The 27,674-nt window shown below is 45.8% G+C and overlaps 1 protein-coding gene and 1 long non-coding RNA gene across 4 annotated transcripts in view; both read left to right on the top strand.

Moving 5' to 3' along the window:
* The first annotated feature begins 757 nt into the window (after window positions 1–757).
* The window catches only part of MBOAT2 (membrane bound O-acyltransferase domain containing 2), a 120,150-nt gene continuing 93,233 nt past the window's right edge, over window positions 758–27,674 (top strand). Inside the window, exon 1 of one of the 2 annotated variants that reach the window (XM_032653270.1) lies at window positions 758–975. In XM_032653270.1, the coding sequence (XP_032509161.1) occupies window positions 901–975 (75 nt within the window). In that variant the 5' untranslated portion in view covers window positions 758–900. The remainder of the gene's footprint in view (window positions 976–27,674) is intronic. The other variant, XM_032653272.1, reaches the window with a different exon arrangement.
* On the top strand, window positions 4,342–5,872 carry LOC116764560. 2 transcript variants are annotated; one of them, XR_004352933.1, is made up of 4 exons: window positions 4,342–4,485; window positions 4,587–4,697; window positions 4,896–4,990; window positions 5,079–5,872. It is a non-coding gene; the product is annotated as an uncharacterized LOC116764560 (long non-coding RNA). The 2 variants fall into 2 exon arrangements; XR_004352932.1 differs by having other exon boundaries at window positions 4,342–4,697.

Raw genomic sequence — 27,674 nt, 5'->3', positions numbered from 1 at the left:
CACACACACACACACACACACACACACGCCGCAGGCACAGGTGAGAACTGCCTCCCTCCCTGGGGCGGGCGCCATCGCGGCGTCGAACTGGACCGGTCGCGGCCCGCCAGGCCCAGGTGGGCTTGAGGGTGACCGAAAGGCACACACAACCGGAACTGAACTCAAGTTTGCTCTTTTCCACAGCAATCCTGAAGACAAAGGGACTTCTTATCTAGGTCACTTTTTTGGTTTGTTGCCCTCCTCCTCCCGGCCCCCAGCTTTGTTCCCAATTTCCCCCAGCGTTGGCTCGACGGCGCCCCGCACGTCGCCCGTTCGTCTGGCAGCCAACCCGTTCCCCTTTGTCGTCCACCGCTCCTCCTGAAGCGGGGTGGGCTGGCCGCCGACCTCGGGCAGGGAGGAGGAATAAGGGGATGAGGAGGCGGAGATCCCCCCCCCCCCCAGCTGGCACCTAAGAGCGATCCCCGCGAGCCGCCCGCCCACTGTGGCCAGACAGCCCCTAGTCCCCCGGGCCGGGGCCTGGGATGGAGGCGGGGCGCTGCCTGCGCCTTCTGATTGGCTACGGGCGTCGGGGCGCCGCTCCACGATTGGGCCGCGGGGCTGTCTGGCGCGAGGGCGCGCGAGGTGGGGAGGGGCGGTTGGAAGCTGCTGGAAGTCAGGGGGCGGGGCGGGCGCGGGCGGTCGGGGGCGCGGGCGGGGACGCGGGACGCGGGGGCGCGGTGGGGGCGTGGGGGCGCCGAAGGAGGCCGAGCGGGTCACCGCCCCCGGCCCCTCCCCGGCCCCGCCCCGCGCGCTCCTACCGCGGGCGGCCAGGGGGCAGGCGCGCCGGTCGCTTCCCCGTCCTCGGCGTCGCCCGGCTCAGTCGCGGGCGAGCGGCGCGGGCGGCCGGAGCGCCAGCAGGCCATGGCCACCACCAGCACCACGGGCTCCACCCTGCTGCAGCCCCTCAGCAACGCCGTGCAGCTGCCCATCGACCAGGTACCCGAGGCGGCCCCGCTGGCACCGCGCCCTCGCCGCCCCCTCCGCGGCCGTGTGCCATCCGCGCGGAAGCCGGGACCCGGGACCCGGGGCGCGGGTTGGGGCGGGGGCGAAGGGAGGAGGCGACCCGCTTGTTATTGTCCGCTCGCTGCCTGGCGCCCGCTGTCCCCCCGCCCCCAGCTGCCCACCCAGCCCCCACCCCGCCCGGGCAGCCCGCGGGGGCACCGGGCACCGACGTGCGCGCGTGCATGCTTGGCCCTGCTCCCTGCCACAGCAGCGCCCGACCCGGGGCGTGCGTGCACCGCGTAGTCGGCGATCGGAGTCCCGAAGCCGCTTCCAGTGCGTGTGGGCACGGGTGTAGACAGTGCGTGGAAAGGCTGTGCTTTGGGGGAGCTGGGGTGTCTGTGCCCTGCGCGCGTGGCACCCGATACTCCACGGGGAAAGGATGGACGTGCCTAGGTGGACGCTGCGCTGGACACGACGTGTGTGGCGTGGAGGAGGCCAGCTCCGGGGTCGGCGACCGGCTCTTTGGGACAGTTTGCGTGGAAGTGCGGCGTATTCAAGAGAGAGAGGCAACAGTTTGGGGCAAGGCAGGCAGGGGTTAGGAAGAAAAGGCAAACTGAGTTAATGATCCCAGGGTGTCTAGCGGAGAAAGTGGCAACCTTGTAGATGGAAACACCTCTTCCCCCGCCCCCTCCGCCCAAAAAAGCATTTGACACAGTGTAGGGAAGAGTGACATCTAATTCCTCACTTTGAGTTTGCATGAAGGGCCTAAGGGTTACTGAGATATAAACAGGATTGTGTGGGAAAAGCAGCGCCATTTTTATTCAGAAAAGAAAGTTTGGGAGTATTTGTCAGAGTGACATTTAGGGTAGTTGGTGGGGCAGAGATAATTGCTTTAGCCCCAGGCTAGAGGTAGTTCACTGAAAATTTTGCTTAAAATTATTTCAAGTGGACTTGATCTAGAAGTGTTTGCACTTTCCAAGGGATCCGGGTTCACTGTCCGCCCGAATGTGTTGCTGTCATTGATGTCATCAGGGATTTCATTTATAATACTGGATTCCTCTGTGTCCAGACTCCGTTTCATAGCAGCAAGACGGGAAACGACCCCTGTGTCTAACGTTATGACACTAAGTGCTTTGTGCTTCAGTGTTTTAAAAAGTTAAATAGAAGTATGTTCAATGAGTATAAAAAAATTCTACCTCTGTTCAGATCTGAATTCCTTACTTATAGTTCAGTTGGTTCTTAGTAAATACCTATCCCCCATACATCTTGAATTACAGTTATAATGTGAATCTTGCTAATAGATTCAAGTGTCACTAGTGAAATTAATCGCATACTATAAGAAAGTAGTCTTCTCTGTTTATTAGTAAACTGATCAGAACTTACGGTTTTTCGTCTTCTCAGCCCTGTGGAGAATTCTCACTTTTCTGAAGTGAAGCACAGTGTTTGGCCTTTTAGTGTATTACAACCCTCCTTGACTTAAGTAGGTTGCTGCCAAGGTATCAGCAAATGCAGGGTAGGTATCTGTTTAAAAATTGTTTTGCCAATGAGAGCAAGAGAGATAGGCCTATAGCTTTTCACTTATCTTAGGGAACAGGATTATGCTCTCTTTCTCCCTCTTCCTCTCTGTTTCATTTTCTCTCTCCCTATCACGATGAAATATTTTCTCTACTGCGCTCATGGCTTCTAATTTATATAATGCCTGTGACTTTAAAAGTGATTTAATATAATAAACTCATTTAAAAATCTCGGCAATCCGGAGCAGGTTCTTTTTAGTGCTGACATAAGCAGGAGAATCAAGGGAAGGGGACAGGACTTAAAATTTTGACTTTCCTCCTTTATTATCTACAGGTTTTGATTTGGTACCTTGGACACCTTTGTTCTCTTGAGACCATTCTGAATTTGCATAGCCACTTGTATTTTGGGTTGTTTTCTCTTAGCAAGTCTTAAGAATATTGGATTAATACCACACAAGCCTTAACTTTTTATGGTAATAATAAACTGTTTCTCTGAAGCACCGAAGAATTGACTTTTTTGCTGATAAAGCACTTGGAATAACTGAAAAGTCATTTAGTAAAATTGGATGAAAAAGTAGTCACTGAGCCAGTATTTTGAAGTTGAGCAAAATAGAAATTAATTTTGGTTACATGTAAATAACTGGGTCCCAGTTGAGAGAAAGCCTAAGAATTAGTTGTAATCAAATAGTGTGATTCAACAGGAAAAAGACAAATCAGGAGATGAAAAGTGTGAAAATATAACTTTTTAGTGTGTTAATTTGGTATACACTAATTAACAGTGTTTTGAAAATTTAGGAAATTATAAAAGCAGTTATTTGATGTCAGAGGAAGAAAAGGACCTTAGAGCCAGAAAATAGTTAAACTTTTTTACTAGAGTGAGTGTGGAAGTTACGAAATGATAGAAAGTACTGGTATGTATGGAATAGAAGAATGCAGGTTGCAGGGTCAGGTAGGAGAGAAAGGAGGAAATATGTTGCAGTAAAGACCAGGCAAGGAACAGGGACAAAAGATCTTGCCTGCCTTAGGCTCCTGGATTCTTTCATCTTTTCTGAGAATTACAGAGTGACCTTGAGGTAACCGTAGTATTTGTTCAGTAGGTCTTACATTTAAATAAAAATATAAAATCTGGTATTGAGTGAGGTTCGATGATGCTTTAAGATGGGAAATATTTAGCATCTGATGTTTCCCCTTTCTAGGCCTTGCATTCCAGGCAACTTTATTTCTAGGGCGGTTAGTTATCATTAAAGGAATATCTGTGGGGATTTGGACTGAGGGAGAGACAAGGGCCAAATGTGCTATCGAGAAGACATCAGATGTCATTGAACAGAACCGTATTCTTTATTAGTTGGCTATGTGGTGAATTTTTTAAAAACCCCAACATGAATACCAAACAAGGGAGAATAATTGTGTCCAGATCAACCTATTTTTTTAAGAGGTTTTTTGTTTTTGTTTTTTAACCTGAACATATATGTTCTATTGCATTTGACTTACCTCCCTTCTGAGTTATCAGACTGAGGGGCTCTCTAGCCCTCTCCTTCCTCCCTCTCTTTACCCTTCCTTTCCTTTCCTGTCAAACCATTTTTCTTTCCTTATTTCCCTTGACGCTGTAATTACTATGAAATTGGAGTAAGATTCCCTGGTGACGTGATGTCCAGGATGGCATACTTGGCCGACAGCCAGTGAGGGATGAGACTGGCCTCATCGAACAGTCCTGTTTGGGGACAGGGTCCTTGTTTTAGAGATAACATGCTGAACTTTTTGGGGTGGGGAGAGGGGGCAAGGGGGAGACTTGAGATACTTGGAAAGGTTTGGAGGGGGAGGAAGAAGGACCAGCTGTTGTAACCAATCCTGCCAAGTCAGGTAATAATTATCACGGGTCACATCTTACAGTTTTCAAATCTCTTTCACATGCGTTATATTATTTTCCTGAGTCCTCACAACACCTTATGAAGTCAGATAAAATTCAAGTCCTGAAGTGTTTTAGCTTCAGGTACGTATGGTATTAATACGTATGTACATATGGTATTAAGCATTTGAGTAAAAGGTCCATTTTAATTTCCATTCTGAACATGTGGCAAATCATTTTGACAGATCCGTGTTTTAGATGCAGGTTGCCAGTGTATTTTTGGAGGACAGGGTGGAGAGGAAGAGCTTTCCCAACACTGAAGTGCTGGTGGTGATGGCTGGAGTGGGGAAAGCCATGTGCGTACAGAGGGAGAATCCTCGTTTCCTGCTTTTTGGTCATTTCGTTGATTGATAGGTTGCTGTATATTCTCCCCCGCCCCATGCCATGTAGACAACCAATGAAGTGAAATAATATATTAGGGAAAAGAATAGTTTAGAACATTAACTGCTTTAATCCTCTTACAATTCTGTGTTGTGATGAACCCCGTTGTATAGATGAAGAAATAAATGACGTTCTCAGTTTTGAGCCTTTTGAAGATAATGACTTTTAGGAGCAGAAGGTGAATGGCAACCAAACAAGAAAATCAAAGGTGTGTTTTGTTTTAAAGTTGCCATTGAATGCTTTAGGTTTTGGACACAAATATCTAACTCATTTGTCGCACCTGTCTACTTTTACAGCCGTAATGAGCCTCGGCCTTCATACTGAGAGCCCTGCCATACTAAGGCAATCTGCTGTGGAAGATTCCTTTTCATCAGGAAGGCATATGGGCCTGAGAATCTTGAATCTGTATTTTGGGCCCTGTCAGTTAACTAATTTTAGAAATGTCACTTTACATAAATGAGTTTCCCCCTGTGTAAAATGTGTGTTGCACTTAGTTTTAAAATTCCATGATTCTGTGTTTGTTTCATCAAGCTGCCTCAAATTCTTTTTGGACCGAGTTGGAGGGAATATAAATATGAACTCAGGGGAGGAAAAGGGGCTAATAAATTTTGAAGTTGAAACTGCCTCTGTGGGTAATCTGAGGCAGTGAGGCAAAGGACTGCGTGCCCTAACCTGTAGTCCATGTCGGTTTCCCTGTGTCTATTTCCCTTCATCGGTAGGAAGCCGTCGTGCTGTGGTGATGACTGGCTTGGAACCAGATTCTGCCAGCCTTGTGCTCGTTGGCAAATTACTGTATATTTCTTTAAGGCCCAGTTTCCTCACCTATAAAATAAAGATAATAAATAGTAGCTATTTGTAGATTATTGTGGAGATTAAAATACATAATCTATGTAAAGTACCTGGCTCCTAGTATACATCTGCTGCACGTTCCTTTCTTCTTTACAAATTATGAAATATTTGGAACTTGTCTTCTATTTTCCTTTTGGGAAGTTAACATCTGTTCACATATATTCCATTTTAAATCTCTAGGACTTCCTTTTTAGGAAGGGAGATACCAGGCTCAGGTTCAGTCCTATTCCCCACACAGTGATTAAAGTAGGATTAAAATCTCGTTTTGAATTTGGAGTCAAAAGTGGTTTTTCTGCTCCCTCACTGTTCAAGAGTTCTTTGTCCCCTGCTTTAAAAGTGCTTCTTGTGTTATTACTGCCTCGATAGGTACAAATAACCCTAGTCTGTGTTTACTGTGGCCCATCAGGGCTGACTTTCCAGGGAAATAATCAAAACAGCTCACACACAGCTTTTGCCTGCAGTCGATTTAACAGGTGGGAGTCTACGATGATAGAACTTGGCAAGACTTCTTTAAAATAAAACAACCTGTAAACAGGGCCCCCAGCAGAGCGATCATTTAATGATTTTACAAATGACGTGGGTCCTGCTTTGGTAAACGTGTAGGGTTTGGAAAAGGGGAGGGATAGCTGATGTGTGGAAAGATAGAATTCGGATTCAGTAGATCTGAATAGGCAGCAATGATGTGCCCCCCTCCTTTGCTTATCAGAAGCCTCACTGTTCTTCCAAGCCCGCATCCAGTGCACCTTGCAGATGAATCTTTTCCTGAATCCCATCCGATGTGACTGCTGTTGTATTTGAACCACAGTAGCATTTTGGATTTGGCACTGTGCTGGCATTTACACTCTGCTTAATGTTGTATGTATCTGGCAGGGTTCTGGTAGGAGACAGATTGAACTAGGTAACCAAGGAGACTTTAAGAACCATTTACTAAGATATGGGCAGGTTTAGGGAAATCGGCAAGGAGTAGGGTGGTCTCCCAGGACCAGCTCCTCTAGGCCTGGAGGGGCCAGAGGAAGGAAGGGCAGAGCCCTAAGGGGGTCAGAACCCCACGAGGGGAGCTGTAGGGGCTCCTGTCAGGAGCATCTGTGGCCCCCAACGAGGGACCCATCCAGCCTGCGGTGGCCTTGAGGGAGGGGGTGAGGGGAGATGAACACCCCACTCCCTCCCATCCTCTCTTTCCTGCTGGTGCCTCCTTCAGAGGGCAAGTTGATACTTTGGGGCACAGAGGAAAGTGGAGAGTGGGTCTGGAGGCCGTGGAAACCCTGTGCAGGACGTTGTGATTACTGACATGTCCTTTACAGTGTTACTCATCTCTCTACGTGATGAACACAAATAAAACACCTTTTGTCAGGCCCTTAAGGCACATCCTTATTCTGTCTCTTTCTTCTCAGTCACACGTTTTGAAAGAACAGTTGCATCTTGCTGATCTCTGCTCACTCTTACACCATTATAATCAGGCTTCTGTCTGCAACACCGATAGCCACATCCAGCGCAAACTGTGTAACACTGATTAGTTACTTCTCGCTTAAACCTCTTCCCAGCTTCCCTGCTGCCCTTTGCAGTGCTTTTTCAAGTGTGGCTGTGAGACCACTTGTATCAAAAATCATGTGGGATTGTTGTTATATATTCCCAGGCTCTACCCAGAGCTACCCAGTGAGGGCCAGGGAACCCACATTTTTAAGCGGGCTCATTCTTACCCACCTTCTCCTACCATCAGAGGTAGAGAGCTACCTGGCCACATTTTTTTTAAGGTTCTCCATATTACTAAAAGGTTATCAAAGTGTGATGCATTTTTTAAATGTTTGCGTTTAACCGATTGACTTGTAATCTCCAAAAGGTCATGCAGTGTAATTGTGCTGTTGACAATATAGTCACAATGTACGGGAAGAATAAAATTCCTAAGTGCACACTAGGCGGTGCGGCCCCCAGTTTTCAGCTGAATGATGTCCATGTCCCTTTCCAGTCCTGTCATTGGATCTCTAGTGACTGCCTGTGTAACCTCATGTGTAGAAAGTGTCAGAAGTCTAACTTTGGGGTCCTTCTGGGCTGAGAGGCCTGCCCTGTGAGAGGCCCTGCCCCACGCATTCTCAGGCCTGCTTTATCTCTGGGAACCCCTGGCCCACAGGAGAGGCCTAGAACCTCCCGAATATGGCTGCCAGCTCCTTTTCTGTTACTCGGGCCCTGCCCCTACTTTGGCCACCCCTCACACACCCAACACTCTCTCCCCAGAGGAGCGGGAAATTGTCAGAAGCCCCCATGCACGTGGCAGTGGCTGGGCTGGGCTGGAAGTGCAGTCCTGGTCTGCTGCCCGAAGGACCTGCAGAACCAGTTAAGTTCCCCCAATACGTTTCCATATCTTTTAACTCCATGCCTTTGATCAGACTATTTCCTCTGCCTGGAACCCCCTCCACATTCCTTTGGGTCGGCAAACCCATATTTTGCAATACTCTGCTAAAGCTTATGCCTCCTGGATGAAGCTTTTAAAGATCTGCCCCGCCCTTGCCAGTGGCGCGTCACTCCCCATGGGGCCACTTGTGCGCCTCTAATGGAGGCACAAGCGGTAGGTAAGTACATGCTGCTGCCTGAGGCTGTGGGCATCCCCGGCGGAGCCCCTTCGAGGAGCTGTTCCTCGAACCTCTGCCGCGGTTCTGCAGTGAGGCTGGCGCTGCAGAAGCAGCTCGAAGAGAAGACAGACAGGTAGCCATCCTGCTCAACCTCTGTCCTTCGCTCTGGGCTCCCCCAGCCTCTCCTGTGTCTTCCAAGCAAAAGCCCAGCATCGCCTCGGTCTGGCTTTTTCAGGAGGTGGGTAAGGGGCACACGTTGGGGGTCTTTGCCCCTTTCCACAGCTGCCTGTCAAGGGTGTGTATCCTCCTCGCTCTTGGAAGTGGTGGTCCGAGAACCCCCGCTGACTGGCGGTGATTTGGCCGCCTTTGCCCTTGTCAGTCGGGGCCTCGGGGGAGTTGCCTCGGCTTTCCCTGCTCTGATGGCACCTGCAGCACTTCATTTCTTTTGCTTACTTCGCGCGCCTCCCTGCCAGGGTGTAGACTCCTCAGGCACGGGGCCTCTTACTCAGGTTTGCCTCTCTCGCGCTCAGCACCGCCGGGCACGGAGGGCGTCCGGAGTGAGCGGCTCGCGTGGTGGGAGCACAGACCAGCTAAAGTTCCGCTCATCACTGATTAGCGGGGTGGTCCAGGCACTGACTACGCTTTCCTAAGCGGCAGGTTCCTGGTCTGTATCCCGGGGTGGGTGAGGGCCCCTCCCGCAGGACTGAGGTTGGCATCAGGGGTCCTGCCGGCAGAGGGCCGAGCACACAGAGCTCAGTCTGTGCTGGGTGTCGCAGCTGCCGAGCTGCTTTTCCAGGGCTTGTGGAGGACACGGTGTGTACATCCCTCGGGTGCATCAGGGTGTGCAGTGCCCGTTTGCCGTGATGCATTTTGCAGGCATTGGAGTGTCCGGCGTGTGGGGACAGTGTGCTGGCCGTGCGGGATTCAGAGGAGAAGGTGGCTGCAGCTTAATGCAGTGGTTCTCACACTTTTCAAGGCAGCAGCTACCAGAGGAGTTGGCCGGGCGGCCAGGCGGAGGCTCCCGGCTGGGGTGGTACCCGTGCCCAGCTTCTGAGCAGCCCTGCGCCAGGGGCTCTCAGGGATCCTTTTCCCGGGGACACTTCACTTTTCCAGCGTCTTTCGCTGACACCCACACCCTCCCCGGCTGGAAGGCTGGTCGTGGGGTCAGGACAGCAGTGGCGTCCCCTCCCTGGATGGGGTGCTGCCTTGTCTCTGCAGCTCCTTCGGCTCCCCAGCTGGCCGAGCTCCGCAGATCCGGGTCAGGTCACCGTGACCCGGTCCCTCCGTGTGGGCACTGCTGTGCTTCCTCCTAGCTGCACAGCCGCGGGAGTTACGGGGTGCCTCTGATGTGAGTGTTTGCGTGAAGGGCCGCACGGTACATCTCCGTGGGTTAGAAGGAAGCTGTGTAAACCTTTCTGGCTGACTTTCATTTTCCTCAGGAGGGTTACTTAAAAGGAGATGTGCAAAGCATTGAAGAATTTTGGAGGAATGTGACTGAGGATTCAAAGGAAAATGAAGATAACTGTGAGAGGTACCAGTTATCCCCAGCTAGACGATTACACTGTCATTACACTGTTGGGTGATAAGGGGTAACTGGAAAGAGAAGCTCTATCAGCATTGTTATCAAGCTATTCAGAAAAAAAGCCTTCAGAGTGCAGAACTGTCTTTCTCCAGAAAGAACAAAGGGCTGTCCTTACAGCCCTGTGGGGGGGCCCTGCAAGAGGGCTCCTTGCCGATCCACCCCCTTGTCCCCCAGCCGGCCATTCCGGGGAAGCCTGGCTTTTGGCCGGCAGCAGGTGTCATCAGGGGATCCTCCCCGGGCGGCCTGTGTCCTTGTGGAGTGAGGAAGCCAGGGGCAGCCCAGTTGCCAACTAGAGGGTCCTCCCTCTTCCGTGAACGTCTGGGCCTCTGACCAGCTCGCCTTGCTCCTGTCTTGGCATCGGATGGAGATGCCACATACTTTCTGTCTTAAGCCATAATCCCATAGAAACTTTTTTAGTTTTTAGAGGTTTTCTGTGCCAAACTAGATATCTGTGGAAGGTCAGAGTTCTGGACAATATATACTTTTAGACATATTTAAGCTACTCAGTTACATGTTATTTTAAAATAAATAGCTCCCAGCTTATACAGACAAAAAATTCTGAATCCTTTCAGTTTCTTTTTGAAGGTAGATTATAGGTAAAACTAAGCATATGAAAGACATTCAGGTGATACTTACCTTGTTAAAACTGGAGAGAGAGGCTTTGCCTTTTGCAAAACCACTAGTTTCAAAACCGCTCGTCCTTTGGGTGCACAATGAATAGTGATTGAGTTGAATGTATCTAATTTAACAACATCAAATTTCAAAGATAAATGTGAAGACTTGCGGTGAAGTTCTCGAAGTTAACTGTATAGAAGGAGACTTGCCTGAGACCAGGATTAAATTTTATGAATAAATCATGGGAGTTTCTGTTTACTGTAAGATGTTGTTACCTGATGAGGTCATGGGTTAGGTGAAGTAGTTAATGCCAACATAAATTCCAAATTCACATGGCTAGAGGTTGCCGGGCAGGGAACATGAATGGATATGAATGTAGATGCGGCCATTTTTTGAGATATGGACAGCATGACCACGTGAAAATCCCATGCCCAGGCTAAAAGCAAAGCCCCCCTCACATTTGCTGGTGGTTACCAAAGCTGATTTTGCAAGGGAAGCTGGAGTTCTGGAGTTTTTGGTGAAAATTTGTGATTTTTAAAATTTTGGCTGAAGTTTTCTTAAGTCTTCTGTTTTTTGAGCCCAAACAACATAGCTAGGCCAGATTTAGCTTATTGGCCATCAGGAAGTAGGTAGCAGTTTCTATTATAGTTGGTGGTGGTCATTCCAATCTGAAGAACACTGTGCTCTTCTGAGATGTCGGAGGAGCCTTGACAGACCCGATTATAACCATAGCAGGACAGTCAGGGCTGCAGAAGGCTTGGGAGCCATGTCATGGGATTGTTGAAGATGTAATTCTTGTATTTCGTCACTTAGTAATTTCGTCCTTAAACTGGCCAGCAGGATTTCAGGTTAAATTTTGTCTGACTAGTTCTAGTCGTTAGGAGAGGGTCACACCTTAGAAATAATCTTGAAAGTTAATATCCCATTAAAGTGGGAAGGTTGGACTTTCACACCGCTATCATTTTGTTCTTTTTGCAGATCCAGTATTTCAGTTATTAACTGGCCTAAGTGGTCAAGGCTATCTTATGGGTGTGATGTTAAAAAAAAAAAAATGTCTAGCTAATAGAGAATAAAGTCTCTTGGAAAGGTCTTGATTGCCCTATAAGCCCCTCCCAATGTTTCAGGTTTTTAAAGTGTACATTGAGTTCTGGCCAGCATATTTTATCTTGTGATAGCTGTTCAGGCTTTGGAGTTTAAGTTTAATCTACAGTGCATTTCACTGCAGGTGTTAGGGTGCCTTTTCTAATACTGGGACTGGCACAGCTGTTCATGTGAGCTGCTTACCAAGGATAGAAGTGACGAAGATTTTTGGTGTCTGCGTAGAGCCGAGAGGACAAGGTAGAAAGAAGTACCCTTTGGCTGGTATTTAGTATCTTTGGGGATGGCTAAGTGTCCTCAGTCTAAGATTGTCATCCTTCTATGCGGTCCCTGTAGCTTTCCTGTAGTATGAGACTAGTTACATCTTCTCCTTTTGTTCTTGGAAAATATTTTAAAAGCCACATAGTAAAGGAAAATCTTGGTATATTTGGCATCACAGCATTGAGCTTCAGCCTTCCGTTAGATTTGAATGGAAATTCTGATAAACTAGTCAAAATCAAAGAACAGAATTTTGGGGTACTGTCGGTATCATTGGGTATTTGTTACACTTTTCCTTATGGATTGGAAGGATTCATTTCTAAAGAGTTAGAGTTCTTTTTTAAAGTATAGGGAATCTAAATTAACGGGGAAATAAGTATGCTGTCCCAAGTAGGGTTTTGGCACAGGCTCAGTTTTAGCACATAGGACTATGAAACGATTGATGCAGTAGCTTTGCTAGGAATGTGGCATTTGGTAGGAAACGTGAGTCGATTTAGAAAAAAATCCTGCTCGGAATATTAAAGACAAAAGGATGTTGGGACCATTTCGGCAAAGACAAAATAGATTAGAATAGTGCCAGAAGGCTGGTCGTGGATTGTTTTCCTTCTTATATTGATTTTATTGAAAGCAGGAACCTCTGGAAAATAATGGAAATATTAAATTGCTTTTGCCCATTTTGTCCCTAACTCCAGATTTGGTAAACGCACCTTTCAGCTGTTGTAAAATGAAGGCGAATGTCAGTACAGACCAGCTCCCTGGCTGGGCTAGTACTGTGGGTAGCAAGGAGATTAGCTATCTTTATGTTGGATAGTAAACAGTGAGCAGCAGGGCAAGGTTCAGCCAGGGAAAAGCAAGTGTGTATCAGTATAAGTTATATATCGGGGAAGATGGACTGGATCAAAATTAAGAGCCTTCTCTCGCGCTGGGACCCAAGGAAACGAGGTAGTAGCAGTGCCGAAGACAGACCTTTGACAAATGGACATCATTCTGAGAATCGTAGAGTAGGAAAGTTTTAGTCTATAGTGAGTGTTGTTACTTTTATAACATTTTTATAAAAGGAAGTTGCTGGCTTATTGGTATAATTTTAGAGATTACGAATTACCATTTTGGCAGTAAAGATGGAAAAGGGTAAGTAGGTATTGTTGTTCATCGAGCACCTGGTATAGGCCAGGGCTTTTCTAGGCCCTGGAGGGATGCAAAGATGAGTGAGAGCTGGTCTGGCTCCTGAGCTTCTAGTCTTAGAGGGAAGAGAAAGACTGATACATCTGCACAGCATGTAAAGGTGTGTCAGGTGGACTTAGCTTGGATAAAGCTGCTGCAGGGAGTCCCAACAATAAGTCAGGGCCTTTTTTTTTTTTTTTTTTTTTTTTTTTTTTTTGCCGTACGCGGGCCTCTCAGTGTTGTGGCCTCTCCCGTTGCGGAGCACAGGCTCCGGACGCGCAGGCTCAGCGGCCATGGCTCACGGGCCCAACCGCTCCACGGCATGTGGGATCTTCCCGGACCGGGGCACGAACCCGTGTCCCCTGCATCGGCAGGCGGACTCTCAACCACTGCGCCACCAGGGAAGCCCAGTCAGGGCCTTTAAAGGTAATAGACTACTTGTTTTCTCACATAAGTTTTGATGTAAATGGTCATATTGGTGGATAGTTCCACTTCACCTGGTCCTACAGAGACCAGTGTTCCTTCCAACACATTGTTCTGCTACCTGGGGCCTTATCGCCTGATTGCAGTTGAGGCTGGTTTGTTGAGAGCAGTGGTCCTTAAACGTGAGTTTGCATGAGAATCCTCTGTAACACTGGTTAAAACACAGGTTGCTGGGCCCTATGACCAGAGTTTCTGATTCAGTTAAGTCCGAGTTTGCAAGTGTGACAGGTTCCCAGGTGATGTTACTGCTGCTGGTCTGGCAGCCAGACCTTGAGAGCTTAGAAGGTTCCAGTCCTCCAGCAGACAAGGGGGGAAAGAACCCTTGTGGCTGCAGGTGTGGGCCAGAAGTGGCACATACGCGTGTTACTTTGACCGTGCTTCCTTTTGCCAGAGCTCTGTCACGTGGCCACAGGTCACAGCAAGGATACGGGTGGGGTGAGGGCTAGTAAATGTAGCTCGTCTGTGGGAGGGCAGGGCAGGCTCCACCATGCCGGCATCATCTAGGGAAAAACAGCCGTAACTCGGGCTTGGATTGGTCAGGGCAAGGTAACGTCTGAGCCAGAATCTCGAAGGATAAATTTTCCTGGCATCCCAGAGCAGAAGTGCGACTTGTAGTTAAGGAAGCAAGGAAAGCGGGAAGCAGGGCAGGCTCGCCCTTTGAATAAGTATTGATTGATGGCCAGACTTTTTGTGAGCCCTCGAGCTGCAGAGCCTAGAGGGGAAATGGGCAGGGTCTGATGCAGCTGATGAAAAAGCAAACGGGTTTCGTGTGTTAAGAGTCTAGCAGTGAAGACCATGGGTTCAGGAATCAGCTTAGATTTGAGCTGTGCTTCTGTGTGAGTGGCTTGGACCTTGCTTCATCTGCATTGCTGAGCCTCGTGGGTGGGAAGCACTCTGTAAATGTTAGCGATCATGGTCATCGCACCTTTGGTGTGAACTGCTTGTGTGAAACGAAACCCTCACGGGAGTCTCTGGTGAATGGCCTTCTGGCTTCTGCATGAACACATCTGTGCTGGAGAGCTTGCTCCCTTCGCTAGGGCAGCCAAGGCCATTTCTGGGTAGCTGTCATGGTTAGAAGGTTTGTCATCTTGGTGCTTACGGACTTTCTGGAACAATCCGGAAGTGATCTGAGTAAGCCCACTTCTTCATGGTCACCTTTTGGATTGTTGGAGACATTCCGTCTGTCTTCACATGGTTGGCTTATGAACAAGTGCACTTTAGTATATCAGGTATTGCTACCCCTAAATCTTCTGCTTTGGAATGCAAGGGCTCATGAGTGAATGTTTCTAGCTGTCCTGGGATGGGTAGCCCTGCACCTGAAAGTCTGGTTTCCAAGGGTTGCCCTCTTTAGAGCATTGCATACTTGTTTGAAGATTTATTGCTTTTTGCCTCTATTATTTGCTAGTATGTACTAAAAATGAAAATAAAATTGCTGATTTGGTAATAGGCATGTTCTTTGAGACAATGATATTTGAGACGCTGATAGAAACCACTAGGCATACCCTGAGTACCACTTCTTTAGGCTCAGTGGACTCCTGGTACTCATGGTTTATTGTGTTCAGGCATGAGAAAAAGAGCATCACTGAAGAACATGGATGAAATGCTGGAAATGTGTTATCTAAGGTTGCCTTTAAATAGGGGCCCATCAAATCACAATTTTGGTCAAATGTCTGATGGCTGAGTGTTAAAATCAATAGTGAGTTAAAGCTGAATATTATCCAGACAAATCTCAAAAATTTCTTTGTCTTCGACTCCTGAAAATGGTTGATGGTGTCCTGTAATCATTTCTGCAAACAGTTGTTTCTTTGTAGATTCAAAATAATAGGAATTCTCTTCTTAAAACATTCTTTTTTTTTCTTAACATCTTTATTGGAGTATAATTGCTTTACAATGGTGTGTTTACAATGGTGTTTGCTTTATAACAAAGTGAATCAGCTATACATATACATATATCCCCATATCTCCTCCCTCTTGCGGCTCCCTCCCACCCTCCCTATCCCACCCCTCTAGGTGGTCGCAAAGGACCCAGCTGATCTCCCTGTGCTACGCAGCTGCTTCCCACTAGCTATCTGTTTTACATTTGGTAGTGTATATATAAGTCCATGCCACTCTGTCACTTCGTCCCACCTTACCCTGCCCCCTCCCTGTGTCCTCAAGTCCATTCTCTACGTCTGTGTCTTTATTCCTGTCCTGCCCCTAGGTTCTTCATGACCATTTTTTTCCCTTAGATTCCATATATATGTATTAGCATACAGTATTTGTTTTTCTCTTTAAAACATTCTTATGAAGACTATTGATCTCAGGTTTAATTAGTGAGAATAAAACATGTTTTGGGAACCCCAATTCTCTTTAACACTTTCCTTTTTTTCTATACTCCTTATATATTTTTATTACATATGTATGATTCATTATGGGTATTATTGTTTGTGAGTTTAGCATTCTTTCTCCTTGTGAAATTGAGATGGCAGAGCTAATTATTCTGCTTTTAATTCATTTGCATAAGATGTATAGAATTCCCAAATAGAGCTTTTTCATTTAAAAAGGTCATTTTTTTCATGATTTAAAACTAAATAACTAAAAATCGAATATGGTTCTTAAAGGTTATTTTGTTACTACACTAAACAATTTTATAAGTATAATAGAATTATAAAATAATATAATCTCTTATTGACTTCTAAAATATTTTATAAAAATTTTCCTCAGTGAATATAATGTTCTTCCTAAAGCTGTCGTATAAATGAACCCTTTCTCAACTCTCACATTAACTCATTTGCTTTCCTGTTAATAGTTCATACTCATCAGTTATAACAGCATTTTACTCTCATGATAACAAGCACATATTCATATTTTAACTGATAGAATATTAATATATAGGCACACAAGGTGATTTCACACCAATTTAAATGTAGAATTCTTATCTATATATTTGAAAGTTAATATTCATTTATGAACAATAGATATGAATGACACGCACTGTTTATATTACTGGTGTTATTTTGCTGATCAGAAATGACAGTAGGATTAAAGACCTAAATGTAAGACAGGAAACCATTAAAATCCTTGATGAAAACATAAGCAGAGCACTCTTTGACATAAATCGTCATAATCTTTTTTTGGATCTGTCTCTGAAGGCGAAGTAAACAAACGCAAAAATAAACAAATGGGACCTAATTAAACTTAAAAGCTTTTGCACAGCAAAGGAAACTATTGACAAAACAAAAAGGTAACCTACTGAATGGGAGAAAATATTTGCAAGTGATATGACAAATAAGGGATTAGTATCCAAAATATATAAACAGCTCATATAGCTCAATATTAAAAAACCAAACAACCCAATTAAAAAATGAGCAGAAGACCTGAATAGACATTTTTCCGAAGACAACATACAGATGGCCAACAGGCACATGAAAAGATGCTCAAGATCGCTAATCACCAGAGAAATGCAAGTCAAAACCACAGTGTTATCACCTCACACCTGTCAGAATGACCATCATCAAAAAGACCACAAATAACAGGTGTTAGTGAGGATGTGGAGAAAGGGGAACCCTCCTCCGCTGTTGGTGGGAATGTAAATTGGTGCAGCCACTATGGAAAACAGTATGGAGGTTCCTTAAAAAAGTAAAAATAGAACTACCGTATGACTCAGCACTTGCACTCCTGGGTATATAGCTGAAGAAAACAGAAGCACTAATTCGAAAAGATATGTGCACCCCAACGTTCACAGCAGCGCTTTTACAGCAATGACGATATGGAAGCAACCTAAGTGTCCATCAACAGATGAATGAATAAGGAAGAGGATATATGTGTGTGTGTGTGTGTATGTGTGTGTGTGTGCACGTGTGTGTGTATGTGTGTGTGTGTGTGTGTGTGTGTGTGTGTGCGTGTGCGTGCGTGTACAGGAATGAAATTTTGCCATTTGCAACAATATGGATAGACCTGGAGGGCGTTATGCTTGGTGGAATAAGTATAACAGAGAAAGACAAATGCTGTCTGTTATCACCTATATGTGGAATCTGAAAAATGAAAGGAATGAATATAAAGAAATTTACAGATCTAGGGAACAGACTAGTGGTTACCAGTCTGGAGAGGGAAGCGGGGGAGGGGCAAGATAGGGATAGGGGATTAAGAGGTACAAACTACTATGTATAAAATGAATAATCTACAAGGATATATTGTACGGCATAGGGAATATAGCCCATATTTTATAATAACTTTAAATGGGGTATAATCTATAAAAATATCGAATCACTATGTTGTATACCTGAAAGTAATATAATATTGTAAGTCAACTGTACTTCAATTAAAAAAAAAAAAGAAATGATAGATTAGTCTATCTCAAGTGATAAAATTGAGATAAGTGTGAAATTCAAGGATGCTAGAAATGACCAGGAAAACGGCATTAGGCCTTTTTGTCCTTTTACAGGGCAAGATCCAGAGCAAAGCAAAATCGTGGATTTGGGCTGAATAACAGGATGAAACCAAACTTTAGTTCATCTATAACTTGAAAAGTTGGCAAAATTAGGGTTTTTGTTTTTTGCTTATTAGGAGCTGATTCTTCTCTTATAACATGTAGATGTGTTTGACATTTGTGCATTTCCAATTTCGTGTGTTTTCACTAATGTATTTTGTATCCTAATAGGGAACTGAATATAGTTTGTGTGTTTTCTATCTGATTTTAAAAGTAATATATATTCATTGTATAAAATTTATAAAACACAGAAAGGTATAAGATGAAAATTTAAAAATCACTCATTGTTCTTCACCTTTTGCTAACTTTCTTTTTAGTGTGTGTATATTTAAACAAAATTACCTGCATACTGAATGTAAGATGTTTGTAACCTTTTGTTTTTATGTAACACTTTGAGAGTCACTCCCAATTTTATTAAATTGATTTTCAAAACCAATATAATGTTCCATCATTTGGATATATCATAGTTAATTATTCCTCTGTTGTGTACAATTTTTTGCTATCATGATATTGCAGTAAATTTCTTTATATATTTGTTTGGTGCATATAGCTGTTTATTTCCTTAGGAAAAGAAGTTTCCTGAGTCTGAAACAATATGCAGAATCACTGGTTTTGAAACAATTATTAGAACTTTTGCTTTTAATTTATTACAGTTTGTTTTCTCCTTTAATATTTTAAGTTGTTTTCACTTTTTATTTCTTCATACTTGCACCCTTTAGAAGTTACATTGCCTTGTCCTTCAGTACTTGAATGTTTTGTGAGTCAGAAAGTTACCGGAACTCCCCAGCTAGGGTGGTGTCAGCTCTGGTCCAGTGGCTGTGCTTTCCCCACTGCCTTTACCAAGTGCTGAAAGGATTGAGATTATGCCTTAGAGGCGTGGCCTCCTTTTACCCAGTGCCTCTGGGCGTCTTCTGCTCTGTTTCTGTGTCTGTTTACTAGGTTATTTCCCCCACTAGACGGATCTTCCTTCTCTCCATTGCTGGTGCCCTCCCTCTGCAGGCATTTGTCAAGATGTTTGCGTTGCATACAAGTTTGTGATGATTATATTTCTAATTTTTAGAAAAATGACATTACATTCATTTTAAGACTCCGAACCATCTGGAAGTCTACCAGCAGGATTTATGCTCAACCTGTTCAGAGCATTTGCTCACCGGTTCTCCTTGCAGGCTTGGTTCCCATTCCAATTGGTTTAGTGTTGAGAGAGTTAGACTCACCATGAAGAGGAACCACACCACTGGCGGGTCGGCTGGTACTGTTAGGGATGCTGGAGACTGGAGTCTGCTGCTGGCACACCTTGCTGGTGCCATCTGCCTGCCTCGTGCTCAGAGGTCCTGAGCCCCTGCCAGCGAGGGTCATGGTTAATAGAGCAGACACTCCCATTTTTCCTTCCTCCTTTTAGAAGCCCTACTTCATGTTCCTGAGAATAACAGGGAAAACCCCACTCTTTCTTGATTTCTGTACTTGTAGGTGAAGAAGAAACAAAAAATTATCACATAGCTTTAATCTTGTAAAGGAAGTGATGGTAGGCATTTAGTGCAAATCGTATGTCTTAGCCCTGCTCAGACCACTGTGGGGAATCGTCTTCCCACTTGGAATGGACCCCCAGGTCCTGCCATGATTCGGCCCTGCCGACCTCTCTAACCTCACGTCCCACCATTTTTTTCTCCTCTACTTTGTCTCCACTGGCCTTCTCACAATTGCTTGAATACTGTGAGCACGTTCCCACCTGGGGCCTTTGCCCTGGTGTCCCTGCTGCCCAGATGTCTGTCCAGCTCAGTCCCTCACTTGCGGTAGCTCACTGCTCAAGGCCTTCTAAAGGAGGCCTTCTCTGATCTCCCCATCCCCAAAATAGAACCTCCTATCATTTTGCTCTTCGTCAGTCTTTTTTAAATTATCGACCTTACATTCTTTGTACCTTTTGACATTATCCATTTATTTGCTTATTGTCTGTTTCTCTCACACTAAAGTGTAATCTCCATGAGATCAGGGACTTTGTTTTTTTTTTTTTCTTTTTTCCACTGTCTAGTCCCTGGAGCAGTGCCTGGTGCATAGCAGGTGCTCAATACGGATGTGTCTATTATATTAGAGAACTATCAATCTGATGATTGTATGTGCTTTTTCGATTTTAATTTCTTAATCCTAACTGAATACAATTTACAGAAGCAAATGATAGAACAAATGACCTGTTCTAGCATGAACTGCTCTTTCCTTTTTGGAATTTCAGCTTAAGCTTAATGCAATACCAGTTTGGGAACTTATTTTTCTCTTGCTGCGAGGCAGTGGTTACAAATGGTGGTATTGCCGCTTTTTAGGAAGGAAACTTAACCTTTCTAAGCTGTAGAAGCCTCCATTCCCTCATATATAAAATAGAGTTAATGATCATGTTGACATTTTCAGGTTCTAGTAATTAATAACCCTTTCTTGCCACATTTAGCCCTGGCTGAGAGAGAGATAGATACGAGTCAGACGTGGATCAAATTGTCAGCCTTACTGATGAAAGCTGAATTGGAGGGTGTGACTTAGGGGTCCTGCCACGTGGAGTTCCCAGTACTTTACTCCTGAGTTACTTGAACTCCTCCGACACAGGCAGAGCTGGGCGCCTGCAGGTTCCCCCGAAGGAGCAACTTCCCCAATTAACTTCCCACACGGTGAAGCAGGCTGAGGCTGGCAGGTGTAAAGGAAGCCCCAAAGGTTTAGTGAAGTCTTTCCTCCTCTGACAGGGAGGCGGGAGCATTGCACCAGAAGAAACAGGAGGCCCGGGGAGTGGAGGGTGCCCCAAGCAGGTAGTACCTATTGTGGGGAGGACTTCTGTCAGATATTTTCTCTGTAAAGAGTTTGGAACATAGCGAATGCTGAATACCTATTAGCCATTATTATTATAACACCTTTGCATGTCATTACTTATAGCAGTTATCGTACTGGACTATAATAGGTGTTTGGTTTTTTTTAACATATTTATTCACTAGGGTAGACTGGAAGCTCTTGGGGGAAGGAGCTCTTCATTATCTCTTGAATCTCCAGTGCTAGACTAGCTAGTGTCGGCTTGTAGCAGTCAGTGAATGGATATTTGTTTGAGAAGAAGAATGGCTTACTGGAAGGAACGTGGGTTTTGGAGTCAGAAAAAGGGAATCTGCTTTAAATTCTTTTTAGACCAAGGAGGAGATAAGAAAGAGTGAATACCAAGAAAGGAAAGTGGACTAATATGTATATATTTAAGATTTTTAACAATAGTAGCTGAAACAATTTCTGCTTCATCAAAGAAAGTAGCTAAACAAAAGAGCACACACCCAAAATGTTTCAGTTTATCTAGGTTTCACTAGGTTTCTTTTCTTCACATTCATAGATGGTGGTAAAGAAGTTAGGCTCCTGCAGAGTGACGGATAGTTTACACATGTTAGGATGTGTTTCTAGTTAAAAAGTAAGGACAGGGGGCTTCCCTGGTGGTGCAGTGGTTGAGAGTCCACCTGCCGATGCAGGGGACACGGGTTCGTGCCCCGGTCCGGGAAGATCCCACATGCCGCGGAGCGGCTGGGCCCGTGAGCCACGGCTGCTGAGCCTGCGCGTCTGGAGCCTGTGCTCCGCAAACGGGAGAGGCCACAACAGTGAGAGGCCCGCGTACCGCAAAAAAAACAAACAAACAAACAAACAAAAAGTAAGGACAGGGACTTCCCTGGTGGCGTAGTGGTTAAGAATCCTCCTGCCAACGCAGGGGACACGGGTGTGAGCCCTGGTCCACATGCTGCGGAGCAACTAAGCCCGTGAGCCACAACTACTGAGCCCGTGAGCCACAACTACTGAGCCCGTGAGCCACAACTACTGAGCCGGTGCCCTAGAGCCCGTGCTCCACAACAAGAGAATCCACTGCAATGAGAAGCCCACACACCACAACAAAGAGTAGCCCCTGCTCGCCGCAACTAGGAAAAGCCCGTGCAGCAACGAAGACCCAACGCAGCCAAAAATAAATTAATAAATAAATTTATCTTAAAAAAAAGTAAGGACAAAGTAGGAGAAATTATTATTGAAATACACAGTGAGGTCTTTTTTGATATATCCCAATATGAACAGTAAGTGAATGTTTTATGGGAAGGTGTGCATATGTTCACAGAGTTTAAGAAGAGGGCAGATGTCACTAGTAGACAGTCGTTAGCCCTTTCCTGTCTACCTCCCCGCTCAGGTGTCCTTGAATCCAAGCTCCTTGTCGTGCTTAGCGATGCTTTAGCTTTAGCCGTTTCTGTGCCCTGACAGCGTTGTCACATACTCTTCCGACGGCGCGTGGTGACACGGTGAAGTGTGTAATGATGTTGGTGCTCCTTTTTCACTGTGGCGAATATTACCTGCATTAGCTCTGACAGAGACAGCCTTTCTCTTTCTTTACCCTGGGGCTTCCCTGGGCTCCGCAGTCATGATTTCACTTGCAGATTAAAATGTCATATGGCACATTCTCAAGATTAGGTTTGGTCTTCAACATCCGGGCAAGCGCGCCTCCCTATGGCTGCAGGGGGAATGGGTGCCAGCCCAGAAGTCCCCCTGCCTCCTCGGGAGGGGTGTCCCTGGAGCACACCACCTGCACGGGTCCTGGACACGCCAGGCGCTTTCAGCCCCATAGTCAGAATTAGCACTTGTGTATTGGAAAATAGTAATTTTCGGAGCTCCTGTTTTTTTTTTTTTTTTTTTTGCGGTACTCGGGCCTCTCACTGTTGTGGCCACTCCCGTTGCAGAGCACAGGCTCCGGACGCGCAGGCTCAGCGGCCATGGCTCACGGGCCCAGCCGCTCCGCGGCATGTGGGATCTTCCCGGACTGGGGCACGAACCCGTGTCCCCTGCATCGGCAGGCGGACTCTCAACCACTGCGCCACCAGGGAAGCCCGGAGCTCCTGTTTTTAAAATGGGGAGGAGAGCGACTATTTTCCAGGTCATTGGGAGTGTTATTTAGTTAATGGAGGATGTAAGATGCCTCGCACGTTCTAACTGCTCAACAAACGACATTTCGGAATACGGGCAGATGGTGTGACATCACCTGCGTGTGGTGAGCGCCCACCTGTGCCGGCACGCGCTGTTCATTCTCATCGCTCCATCCACTCCACTGCTCCTCATGACCACGCCCTGATGCTCTGGCTGCAGACAGACAGACGGCAGGGGCACAGCTGCCTGGTGCCTCCCCGGCCTCCTGGCTAGTGAGTTGGCAGGACTTGGAGTAGAACCCAGAGCTGGTGACACTTGTGCAGTGTGGCTTCCACTGCTATGTGCACACGTGCCGGTAAGTGCTTTTGATAGTCAGTTACTTCCGAAATGGGGGAGGGGGGATAAATTAGGAGGTTGGGATTAACACATACACACTCCTATATAAAACATACACACATATATAAAACAAAACCAGCAAGTTCCCTAACACAGGGAACTATACTCAACATTCTGTAATAACCTATGAGGGAAAAGAGTCTGACAAAGGATATCTAGCTATATATCTATATAAAACTGAATCACTGTGCTGTACACCTGAAACTAACGTGACATTGTAAATCAACTATACTTCAATAAAGTAAAAAAAAAGTATATCATGGAAAGGTTTTTTTGTGTGTGTGTGGATTTACTATTGAGTGGATAACTTTTTTAGAATTATGGGTTTGTTTGGTAAATCACTTCTAGTAGGACACAGAATGGGACCCTTAAAAACTGATCATTTTTGTTGGCAGTTAAATGGGAAAGAAAACTATTTTCTTTGTTTTGTGGGCTGGGGAGCGTAGGATTTTAATGGTCATTGTTTCTCCTTTGGGAGGAAAAAAACTTCCAAAGACTTAGTTTTAGGCAGAGAAGAAGGCAAAGTTTAAAACTCTTTAAAGATAGTTTTCTGTCACTTAAATTTGCTATTTAAAAATTTTCTTTATATAAAAATTTTTTGTTATTAAAATTAACAATACTTGCCCATTGTAGAAATTTGGAAAGTATATTATTAACATAAAATTTGGGGCTTCCCTGGTGGCGCAGTGGTTGAGAGTCCGCCTGCCGATGCACGGGACACGGGTTCATGCCCCGGTCCGGGGAGGTCCCACATGCTGCGGAGCGGCTGGGCCCGTGAGCCATGGCCGCTGAGCCTGCGCGTCCGGAGCCTGTGCTCTGCAACGGGAGAGGCCGGAACAGTGAGAGGCCCGCGTACCGCAAAAAAAATAAATAAATAATTTGAATTCCACACCCTTAGGGATAACATCTGCACTTCGAGAATTTATCTTTCTCTCCTTGGATAATGGTCTTCTGGAGCCTTTCACTTTCCATCTCAAATGTGGGGTGACTGCTCCCCTGGCCTACTGCACAGTTTGCATTCTGCAGCTTCCTTTTACTGTATCTATGAGCCAAACTCATTATTTCTGAATCCTTGCCTTCTTTCTTGGTTTAGACTTTTATTTTTGCTGAAGGGCATCTCCAAGTAACTTCCCAAGAAAGACTACATGGAAAGTAAGTTTTCTGTCTCTTTATATATTTGAAATTATCTTCATGCAACTTTAGGTTGAAAATATCTTTCCCTTATAACTTTCAAGATATCGTGCCATTATCTTTCAGCGTGTAGTGTTGTTGATGAGACGTCTGATGCTAGTCTAATTCTCTTAACGAGTAGTTGACCTGATTTTCTTTCTTGAAGAGTAGTAGTAGGATCTTCCGTTTTCCTTGATGTTCTTAAATTTCACATTGTGTCTGTGTGGATACTTGGTAAGTTTGTTCAAATTGAAGACTTATGTTCTTTATCTCTGGGAAATCCTCTGGAATTACTTCTTAGATAACTTCTTCCTTGTGTTTTCTTTGTTGTTGTCATGGTTTTCTTTCTGGAACTCTTATCTATTAGATATTGATTTCTTGGATGAATTCTGTCTCTCTTGCTACCTGTGTCTTTTGGAGACTTCCCTCAACTTTATGTTCCAGCCTGTGATAGATTTTATTTTCCACAAGCGGTCACAGCAGTATTTCTGGTACTTTTCACTCCCTATCAAGAGATGAGATTTATTTCCTTTCCCCTTGAACCTGGCGAGGTTTGTGACTGTTTCAGCTGAGAGAGTACAGTGGATGCTGTGTGACATTGGGGGTTAGGTCACTAAAAGCCTACAGCTTCCGTTGCTGTGGGTGTGTGTGGCTCTCTTTCTGTCTGTCTCTCTCTCTCAGAATGCTGGTCCTTGAACCAACCTGCCGTATTGTGAGGAAGCCCAGGGCATACAGGCCGTGTGAAGCTGACTTGAGAGTGAATGAGCCTTTAGATAATTACAGTCCCTGGCTGATGCCAAGGAGAGTGGAGATGAGTTCTCCCTCCCTAGTCTTGCTAAAATTGCAGATTCAAGAGCAAAAGGTGTATTATTGTTTTAAGCTACCAGGTTCAAGGGTAATTTTCATGTCATCAAACTTCTCATTTTGGCAATCCTGTTTTTTTAAAACGTTTATTTGAAGTATAACATATATACCCAGATCTGAAGTGTACAGTTCGGTCAGTTTTGACAAATGCATATTTATTTTCTTGTGTGACTAACCCTTGTGAAGGTGATCTTGGTAGACCAGACTATTAGGTATTGAGTTGAAAGAGATTGGCAGGAATTTGGTTAGAATATAAATAGGATAGGAAGCCATTGGCTTCTTTTTAATTAACTTTTAAAAAATAATTTAAAAAAATTTTAAATTTATTTTTGGCTGCATTGGGTCATCGCTGCTGCACGTGGGCTCTCTCTGGTTGCGGCGAGCAGGGGCTACTCCTTGCTGCGGTGTGCGGGCCTCTCACTGCGGTGACCTCTCCCGTTGTGGAGCATGGGCTCTAGGTGCACGGGCCCCAGTCGTTGCGGTGCGTGGGCTCAGTAGTTGTGGTGCACAGGCCTAGTTGCTCTGCGGCATGTGGGATCTTCCTGGACCAGGGATCGGTCCTGTGTCCCCTGCATTGGCAGGTGGACTCTCAACCACTGCACCGCCAGGGAAGCCCCTTTTAATTAACTTTTAATTTTAGAACTCTTTTCATTTACAGAGAGTTGGGAAGATAGACCGAAAGTTCCCATATAACCCACATTCAATTTTTCCTGTTGTTAATGTGTTACATTAGAATGGTCTTTTATCACAGTTGTCCTTATCAGGGTGCCAGTGTGGTCAGCTTCTGGTGAGGCCTCTCTCCCTGGCTTGCAGGTGGTTGCCTTTTTGCTGTGTGTTCATGTGGACTTTTTTTGGTGTGTGTGTGTGTCTGGGGAGGGAGAAGGGCAGGAGCTCCCTCTCTGGTGTCTGTTCTTATAAGGGCACTAATCCCATCCTGAGGGCCCTGCCCTTATGACCTAATTACATCTCAGAGGTTCCATCTCCAAATTCTATCACATTGGGGGTTAGGGCTTCAGTGTATGGATTGGGGGGATACAAATGTTTAGTCCATAGCAAGGTCCTTCCTGTGACCCAGGACCCTGTGCAGGATATTTCCATTTACGTTTAGTTGTCAATGTTTCTTGGGTTCCTCCGGACTGACAGTTTCTTAGACTTCCCTTGTTTTAGGTGACCTGATAGCTTTGAGAGTCATCAGGGATTTTGTAGAAAGCTCCTCAGGTGGGGTTTGTCCAAAGTTTTCCTCACGACTAGTCTGGCTGGTGGATGTCTGGGAAGCAGAGCCCAGAGGTGCAGTGTCACTTCCGTCACGTCATAACCAGAGCACGTCTTTCAACCTGACCTAGCGCTGTTGATGTCAGCCTTGTCACCTGGCTGAGATGATGCTCGTCGGGGCTCTCCATGGATGCTTCTCTTTTCTACGCCGACTCTCCACATTGTCCTCCGGAAGAGGGCATCTGGGCAGCCCGCACGTGGGGGCAGGCCATCTGCCGAGCTGAACAGAGGAACGAGTTCATTTGGTTTCCTTTCGGCTTGTTAGTGCATGGAGCGCTAGAGGAGAGCCAGGCGGAGCAGAATGTGACGTGCGAGCAGCGGCTTTGCTCGGGGGCTCCTGGGGGAGGGGCTGCCGTGACTTATTGGTGAGGGATGTATGTGAGGGAGAGGAGTCTAGGGAGACGCCTGTCCTGCGTGGTTGGCCTAAGCAGCGGGTCAACGATGGGGGCTCCGGGGGCGATGTGGCTTTTGGAGCATGGGAAGGGAACGATAGAGAGTCTCCTTTGGCCGTGTTAAACTTAGGGAGCCTGTTAGACTTGAAGAAGGAATGCTGAGTAGACCATTGACTGTGAGTCTGGAGTTCAGGATGGAGGGCAGGGCTCAGGACACAATTCAATAATTCCATTGTGCTTTCAGACTAAGACTGTGGTTTGGTAGAATAAAGAGGCTGTGGTAGTTTGATCAGAATGATAAGAAAAATTAAAATCAAACAAATGTCCTTTCTGAGAGCGTCATGAACAAAAAGAAGAAATGATGATTTGGGTCAGCATCAGTAGCCCTGTGTCCCAGCTTTTATGGCCAGTTGAGTAGTGGGAAATTCAGAATTTGATTAGGATGTCTTAGTTTTTTCCCCGAGGAATTGTGTACATATATTTTGGGGGTCTCGGAGACAGCCAGTGTGCAGTGCATTACATCTCCTCCTTCTTAGAGGGAAGCCAGGCAGGAGTGGGAGGCCTCCCGCAAGCTGGATTTTGCCGCGGCCACGGCTGTGTCTTTTGTCTTCTCTCAGGCAGAACGCCAGCCCTGTGGCCCCTTCTGGATCCCTCCTGCTTGCGTTCCCTCTCCTGTGACCAGTGTGGGTGACCGGCTTTCCTGTCTTGGTTCCTCTCCTGGTGATGATGAAGAGAGGAGACTGAGGGATTTATATTATTTGGCGCCATAATAGGACTTTCTAAAGGTCTTTGACAGTTACACATCGAATTATGTAACA

This window comes from Phocoena sinus, chromosome 13 (genome assembly GCF_008692025.1).
Source record: "Phocoena sinus isolate mPhoSin1 chromosome 13, mPhoSin1.pri, whole genome shotgun sequence".
Taxonomy (NCBI): domain Eukaryota; kingdom Metazoa; phylum Chordata; class Mammalia; order Artiodactyla; family Phocoenidae; genus Phocoena; species Phocoena sinus.
The sequence above is the reverse complement of the archived record's forward strand: the minus strand, read 5'-3'. Positions and strand labels throughout refer to the sequence as shown.